The sequence below is a fragment of the Protomyctophum parallelum genome (genome assembly GCF_964188405.1).
Source record: "Protomyctophum parallelum genome assembly, chromosome: 2".
NCBI lineage: Eukaryota > Metazoa > Chordata > Actinopteri > Myctophiformes > Myctophidae > Protomyctophum > Protomyctophum parallelum.
This window is the reverse complement of record NC_139699.1, coordinates 13797979-13806180: the sequence shown is the minus strand read 5'-3', so window position 1 is coordinate 13806180 and position 8202 is coordinate 13797979. Positions and strand designations below refer to the sequence as shown.

The 8202-nt window shown below is 40.7% G+C and overlaps 1 protein-coding gene across 2 annotated transcripts; it reads left to right on the top strand.

The window, feature by feature from the left end:
- Positions 1–277: 277 nt before the first annotated feature.
- On the top strand, positions 278–7846 carry crabp1b (cellular retinoic acid binding protein 1b). Of its 2 annotated transcripts, none has more exons than XM_083760001.1 (4): positions 278–415; positions 2974–3152; positions 3553–3666; positions 7624–7846. In XM_083760001.1, exons 1-4 carry the CDS (start codon positions 346–348, stop codon positions 7675–7677), a joined length of 417 nt encoding a protein of 138 aa, XP_083616127.1. In that variant the 5' UTR covers positions 278–345; the 3' UTR covers positions 7678–7846. The 2 variants fall into 2 exon arrangements, with proteins under 2 accessions (XP_083616127.1, XP_083616128.1); XM_083760002.1 differs by having other exon boundaries at positions 2974–3168.
- The last annotated feature ends 356 nt before the right edge of the window (positions 7847–8202 follow it).

Sequence of the window (8202 nt, the reverse complement as noted above, 5' to 3'; positions counted from 1 at the left end):
CTGCTCTCTCTGTGGGATCATTAGATGGTGGAGAGAGGAGGGGAGTGAGAGAGAAAGAGAGAGAGAGAGAGAGAGAGAGAGAGAGAGAGAGAGAGAGAGAGAGAGAGAGAGAGAGAGAGAGAGAGAGAGAGAGAGAGAGAGAGAGAGAGTGGGAGGGAGAGAGAGAGTGGGAGGGAGGGAGAGAGTGGGAGGGAGGGAGAGAGAAAGTGGGAGGGAGGGAGAGAGAAAGTGGGAGGGAGGGAGAGAGAGAGAGAAAGGTTGAAAGGCAGCAGAAAGAGACAGAGAAGGAGGCAGACAGAACAGGCAGAGATTTCAAGAAGAGGACCTCGACACTCCAACAACAAAATGCCCAATTTCGCAGGCAACTGGAAAATGAAAAGCAGTGAGAATTTTGACGAACTGCTCAAAGCGCTCGGTAAGATGATTCAATTGATTAATCTCTCACTTTATTTCATTATAAGACCCATGAGGCCGATTCTATAAATGCCTTCTAATATAAGTAGTTCTCAACACTTTCACGACTTTTTCAAAAACGTTAAAAAGATTTACCCGCAAGCTTGTAGATCTGCTATTTTTGAATAAACGTCTAAAAAAAAAATCAGTCTATCAAAAAACAAATCTCCAAATGGTTGAAATGTATGTACAGTATACATTTTTTTTTTAATTAGCAATATTAATATTGTTAATATCACTATCAAGTCTGCTGTTTGTACAAAAGAAGAAAATACATTATTCATGAATAGATGAATGAATAATTGAATAGATATTGAGTTTCAGATATTGACTTTTGAGACGTCCAGCTGTATTTATGATTGTTATATGGATTTATAAACCCTAAAAAAGTCAGTCTATTGTCCATGTCTCTGGAGACTCCTTTGCATTAAATGCATTCCGATGCGATGCATTGTGAGCTTGTAGATCTGCTATTTTCAAAAGATTTGAATACATCGAAAACTTGCATAGCGAGTACTTTTACTTTTGGTACTTAATTACATTTTGATGCCAATACTTTTGTATTGTAGAAAGAAATGTGAGTACTTTTTCACCACTGCCAATGATAGTCACAGACTGGCTTGGAAATATCATCTAACAAGCAACGATGTGTGATTGTTAGTAACCTATCTTTTGACAAATTTTACCCAAGGTGGACGTTATAGTTGTACACAGGTATAATACTGCTGTACAATTTGTTTTTGTTGCTGCAGCAGTGTATTACTTTTTGTTAATATAGTGGCAATTAAGACACAAAGATTGAAATCCTCAGGAGGTCTAATATAAGCCTCACAGGGCATGGATGTTGCATCTCAATGATAGACTGGAAGTAAAGGATGAATGGGAAACGAAATAATGGGAGCCTTCCCCTGGTCTAATTGTTTGTACTGTAAGAGCGTGACCGGCAGGGTTAATAGCTTTTTCTCCAGGCACTCTGTTGGCGGGACAGAATCTATCAAGGTCTAGATGGGACAGCAGAGTTTAAACAAAACAAAACACTGAGACTCTGGCAGAATTCCTGGCACTCATCACCTTGTCACTGCATCTCCTCATGTGTGTTTTGCAACATCTGCCGATTAGAATCTCCAGTTCTCCACTGCAGCTGCTGGAGGCTCTGCTTTTATATGAAACATGACAGAGATTTAGACTGCGACGTCGTCTCTGTCGGGTGGAAACCCCTCGTATGTCCAAAAACTGGTACTTTTCAGCATTCAAATTCAAAAGTAGCAGATCTGCAACCTTGTGGATCTTCTACTTGATGATTTTGTGCGACGCTGTAGTATGATCATGTAGGATGTTAATTTATGAAGAAAAAAAAGAAAAAATGAATAATATGGAGATAGGAGGTTTCTGCCCCGGCAACAGCGATATTTCTTACGCCCCCGACTTCCAAGATATTATGTTACAGATAGTATTTATTATTATTATTTCTTTAACTAAACTTTTATCCCAACATTTTGTAACCCATTTTTCCACCCCTGTGTCAATTATCTAATGTGATCCTGGGCTCTACACACCCTCCGCCAACCTGGGGAGAGCAACGGACTTGAACTCATGCTTCCTTCATGCATGAGTACCCAAGTCGCTCCTTTACACCTGACAGGGTGAACTATTATAACCTAACCTAACCTAATATATTCTGGTGGTGAACATTTGGCAAAAATAGCCATTGTGATGTGTTGTGACTCTGAGCTTATATTTGCCTATTTTGGCCAAAGATATTTGGCATAGATGGAAAAAAGGAGGGGGCCCTACCGGCCTAGTACAGAGCCCTGGGTCACTCAGGTCAACATAGGGGTTAAGTGTTTTTAAGAACAATGCACCCCCGAGAAGTTGATTTCAGATGCACTGTCTGTATTTTGTTGTAAAACATGCTTTTTTGGCACCTGGCAGGCATACAAAAATGTGTGAACATTGTACTTATCGTCAGAGGTGAAATGAGGACAACCTAAATTGGGGATCAGTTTGGAAGCCTTGGTAGTGGTTAGATTCTGAACTCAGCTAAATCTGCCACTGCTGTTGGAATTGCCACCGTCTAGTCTTCACATTTAACCTTAAATTAAGTTATTCTATGCATCATTTCCCTAACTGAGTTGTTTTTGCAGATTAATCTGATTTCATCCATCCACATGTGACACGTGTTATAATTTATACAAGCGTTTTATTATCTACAATGGTGCAACCATTAATGAATTAACCACTTTCAACGTGACATCCCAATTTTGGGAATGTCATTACAGGCGATGGGATCTGCACGTAAAAAACATCTATTTTTGCCCCTGAACAAAATAGTAAAAAATAGTGGATCTACAAGCTCTCAATGCGAACTTGGAGATCCACTGTTCTTGCTAATTGTCACCCCCTATTTCTTTCTGAAATTATTCCTCTGTTTCTCACTATTGTGCATCCAAGTGTGAACGCCATGCTGAGGTAGGTAGCAGTACGTAGTAAAACATGTTGAGTACATTTTCCCTCCACCAGGTGTGAACGCCATGCTGAGGAAGGTGGCGGTAGCGGCAGCCTCCAAGCCCCACGTGGAGATCAGGCAGAACGGAGAGCACTTCTACATCAAGACCTCCACCACCGTGCGCACCACAGAGATCAACTTCCTCATTGGCCAGGAGTTCAACGAGGAGACTGTCGACGGCAGGAAGTGCAAGGTGATTGGCCACCGCCGTGAGTCAGGATTAATACGCCATTTTTAAAATAACTCTTCTTACTTCCGGCCGGGCCTCTTCTGACTTCCTTCACAGGGGTTACCGATGATACTAATTAAGGCTCTGTTCCATTTAGTGTACAGTGGTTCTTTTAATTTCAAGGACCCTCATTACTCTGAGAGTGTACAAATGGAACGACATGGACCCTTACGGGTCCATTTGGTTCCATTATGTACACTCTCAGTTACACACCCATACGGGCCATTTGTAACCCACTAAAGGGCACTTTGAGAGCCACTTGTGTAGGGCAAGTTTCCAGTGAGCCAAATTTGCACAATAGTAGTACTTACTTAAGTAAAACATTTGAGTACATTTTCCACCACGTACTGCTTGTTGTCCACAGAGCCTGGCCACGTGGGACACAGAGAACAAGATGAGCTGCAGACAGACCCTGCTGGACGGAAACGGACCCAAGACCTTCTGGAGTCGAGAGCTGAAAGGAGACGAACTCATCCTGGTCAGTTATAGACTCATTGTTTAAGCATAATTTCACCTCAACGTTACCTGTAAAAAGGTGGTCCTGCACCTTAGATACTCCACCGCCCCGTTCTGTCGAGGAACACACAAACAAACAAGCCCTACCAGCAGTTTAACTGCCATCCATGTTCTGATGTTCTTTGAATGCATCAGCACTTTCTTCTGCCAATGTTGTCTGCTCGTTTTACTCTCTTAATGTTTAAAATGTAAAAAGGCTTTGCCTCTTTTTTAATGTGTCTATTGTTTTTAAATGTGAAGCACCATGAGTTGTGGAGAACGGTATTTTGCTCCCCTGTATGCCCATGTGTATATTGTGGAAGTGACAATACAATCTGATGTATTGTATTGATTGATTGATAATTACAATTACTATAATGATCCTAAAATGGGACAGAATTAAACGCCAATCTGGGCAGGAAGACTTTTTATAATCGTTTGCCTGTTATCTCTCCTATGGTACCACATCAATACAGCATGGAATTGTAGACAAGATCTTAACCAACGATAACAAAATATTCTAAGGTTTGTGTCTGAGAGGCTAAATCTCATCAAATCATGGTCCGTGCTGAATGAATAATGGACGTAGAGGAGATGAACTCATCTTGAAATGATGAGTGAGACTCTTGTTAGTCACCGTTTCCTCTCAACTATAACCAGTAAAAGGTGGAGGACAGATAAACATGTTGGGCCATGTCTGTCTTGTGCCTTGTGCTTTAAAGGGGGGGTGAAACCCTATAGGCTTATTTTGTAGTTTGTTTAACAGTTCAGCATAATCTAATTAATAATGGGTGTGTTACATTTTAAGTTATATATGTTGTTAATGTGCATATTGACATTACGGTTGACTACTGTGTTTCTGGACACACCCATATAATTTGATTAGCTGCAGCTGCAGCTGCATTGCTTTGCTAGATTTAAGTCTACCACGTTTTTAATCTGCTGTAGTTTTTAATGTGAACTGGAAAACAAACTACAAAACACAAACCATTCATTGTAGTGTAATTTTACTGCACACAGTAACTCCAGTGACGACCAGTCACATAAAAAAATCTCTGAGCAGATTAAGCAGACATTTAAACACTCTTCACTAAAATGGTTGTTAAGTAGAAAACCGTCAATTTTGACTATATATGCGGTATACGGTCATTTGTCATTAAATCATGACACAACATTTTGTCCCTGTGATGGCTGCTGTTGCCTAAAGGCCAAACCGCACCAATGCAATAGTCACAACTCCTTGCAACAATGCAACTCCTTTGCAACTGCCATTGGGTAAATAATGGTTGCATCTTGCAAGGGGTTGCATGGCGAATCAATGGTGTGTAGTGAGCTTTACATCTAAACTCCTAGATTAGTCTCATGTCACGACATATTGTCCATCCCCAGACTGGATAATAGCCAGGAGTCGTACACTGGGCAGAGAGGGTGTAGGAGACACAGCACAGATCTCCACACAGAATGAAACCACAATGCAGCTACAGTATGGTGGACACACTATCCGCTCATCCACTGACACGCCCTAACATCTCATCTCTGCTGCCAGTCCAGTCAGCGCCAAGTCAGGATGTTCATGAGGAGGTGCTTGTGATAGAACCCAATAAATGTCTTTCATTCAGCAGCAGTGATTACTTTATTAGCATTCACTTTACAAAAGATTATATATTTCCAATATATATAGGGTTTAAGTACTACTGTAGTTAACTCATAGTGTGTCATGGGTTTATTTTAAAATTAAATGTATTATTTAAAAAAAAGTAAAAGCAAAGAAATTCACACTTCCAAGTTCTAAAAAAAACAAGTGAATTGTTTGACAATAGAATAGTACGGTCATTTCCTGTGACACCTCTTTAACAGCTCCATGGAGACTGTGAACTCTGTTAACATCATTCACACACCATACCTTACATTCCATCCGATCACTCACATCACCAACACCACACTTACATATAGCAGAAACCTCTTATCTCCACATTTTTGGTGGTGCAACCACTCCCTTACGGAGCTATGTCTGTGGCTGGGTCACTGGCTGGGTGGTTGGCTGGGTGGGTGGGTGGGTATGAGCACGAAAATAGCATGCTTGTTTTTCACCACCTGTGCGCAACCTACGTAACACACACACAAACACACACACACACGCACATATTAACTATATATGTGATGATTTCGGGTGTGCCAGTACAGTACAGTACAGTACAGTGACAGTACAGTACAGTAGAGGCCGGGTACAGTAGAGGGACCCCCACACAGTAACTCTGTCATTTCTCAACCGTTTCGGACGTGGGGTGGCTAGCTGGAATCGGCCCGGCCCCCTGGGCACGTTTCTGGGGTTAACGGCTTTGTTTCCCTGCAGCCATGAATATTTTCACAAGGTACCTGTCACTGTAATTTCATCTGGTAAATCTCCCAGATATAGGAATAAAAAGGACTCTAATATTTGTATACCCAGAACCTCCTGTATGTTCTCCAAGACATCATTCCAAAAGGTATGAATTCCAGAACAACCCCAGAAAACATGCTAATGGTTTTCTTCCACCTCGTCACAGTTTCTCCAGCACATCTGGGGTTGCGTGTGCTTTCATGTAAACAGGAGGGCCCGTTGGTGTTTTATAGACCAGATGGACAACAGTCCCTGGTTCCAATAATGCTTGAGTCCAGGTCCTGACGTCGTGTTTCTTTTTCTTTTTTTTTACTGACACTGAGTAATAATCCCCGTGGGAAAGTAATCAGGGGAACATTGCAAACAAGAGCCTCTTTACTGATGGGACGCAGATTTCTTGCTGTTGGGTGGAAAGCTTGTAGGCTATGTCTAAAACCATTCAGGATATTGAAAAAAGGAACCTGTGTTCCTCACAAACGCCTTGGTAGCTTGTCGATCAGATATTTTTGTTACTGCACGACACTTGTATGGCGAAGTAGAGCATTAATAATAGATTTTATTTTTTTAATGGAAATGTTGAGAATTGGAGATACAGGTTTCTGCCCGACAACAACAATGATTTGTACCAGAGAAAGAAGGCTTTGAACCAACATGTTTTTTTTATTGAGGATGAGGGTGTGAGTCTTTTGGATCCATGTGCAATGAGACGGATCTGTTGGAGAAGGGTTTAGATTTTTATAAGATCAGATCATGAGTTTTGCTCTGGTACCAGCATAAGTCACATTGCATTGTATTCTCTGCGGTTTTGTCATGTCAACATATTTCCATTTCTTGCTTAATGGAGTGGGTGTAAGTGATGTTTTTATGTTACAACAAGTGTTAAGTAGCTCTATATTGTGACAGTAATCATCATTGCTATAGAGTAGGGGTGTACGTGTCGTGTAATGATACATTTGAACAGCGATACGACACGTATCACAATGCTGGTTTCAGACATTTTTGGGTTTTGGTATGATATTTGTTTTCACTTTTCACGGAGCATTCCGATTCCTCTGTGAACAGAAAGAGAGCAGCCATGTGGTGTTAGAGCGAGAGGCTAAAATAGAGCTAATAGATCCCTGTAGTGTAACACTGATGATGACACGTACATCATCTAACGGGGGACTTTCCTCACATTCTTCTGGTGAGGAGCAGGGTTGATGTGTGTGTTGCAACGATGATGATAATGGTAGTGGTGTTTGAAAAAGGAGCATTTGAGCATTGTGAGCTTTTGTAGATATTTTTGGTTAAGTGTATGTTTTGTGATAATGATCGAAATCTACAAAGTAACTAGTAACTAAGTATTAAAATAATTATAGTGTAGTAAAAGTACAATATTTGCCTCTGAGATGTAGTGGAGTATAAGTAAAAATACTGAAAATTGGAAATACTCCAGTAAAGTAAAAGTACATCAAAAATTTAATTTGTTACTTTCCACCACAGCGACGATTTCATACCAGTACAGGCCAAAGAATAAATGAGACTGTTGATTTTAATTTGTTTTTTTCTCTTGTGTTTCAGATGTTTGGAGCTGATGATGTGGTGTGTACACGGGTCTACGTACGCTGTAGCTGAACTACATCTAGTCATGAATATTCCTATATACAAACAAAACATTGTGTTGCAACATTATTATAAGCTAATTTGATATTCAGAGTGCATCGTTTACACAAACATAACTATAAAACACAACTGGACATAACTATAATTTTCCTTATATTTAAATTGTGTTCACCTTTGGAAATAAATGATGAAAATGATGATCCGTTTGTGTGAATACTGTTGGTATTAATGTCCGTTCGTACAACTTTCTTTCCAAACAATTGTGTATGTACAGTACAAGCCCAACCTTGGTAGAAGTTTGGGTTTTGTAGTTACCTTAGTAACAACCCTCGCCCTAAATCCAGGACGCAATGAAATGGTCGGACATCCCGCCAGGTTCAGTCCAGATCCAGAAACCAGGCATTTGGATATAGGCGAGCCCCTGTTTCTCTGAAATAAATGAGAGAGAGAGAGAGAGAGAGAGAGAGAGAGAGAGAGAGAGAGAGAGAGAGAGAGAGAGTGTGTGTGTGTGTGTGTGTGTGTGTGTGTGTGTGTGTG

What these genes read in the sequence shown, in the direction of transcription:
- crabp1b (XM_083760001.1), top strand. Translation starts at nt 346, where the DNA reads ATGCCCAATTTCGCAGGCAACTGGAAAATGAAAAGCAGTGAGAATTTT. An exon ending in CGAACTGCTCAAAGCGCTCG is followed by an intron (nt 416 to 2,973) that starts GTAAGATGATTC and finishes TCCCTCCACCAG; the next exon opens with GTGTGAACGCCATGCTGAGG. An exon ending in TCGACGGCAGGAAGTGCAAG is followed by an intron (nt 3,153 to 3,552) that starts GTGATTGGCCAC and finishes TGTTGTCCACAG; the next exon opens with AGCCTGGCCACGTGGGACAC.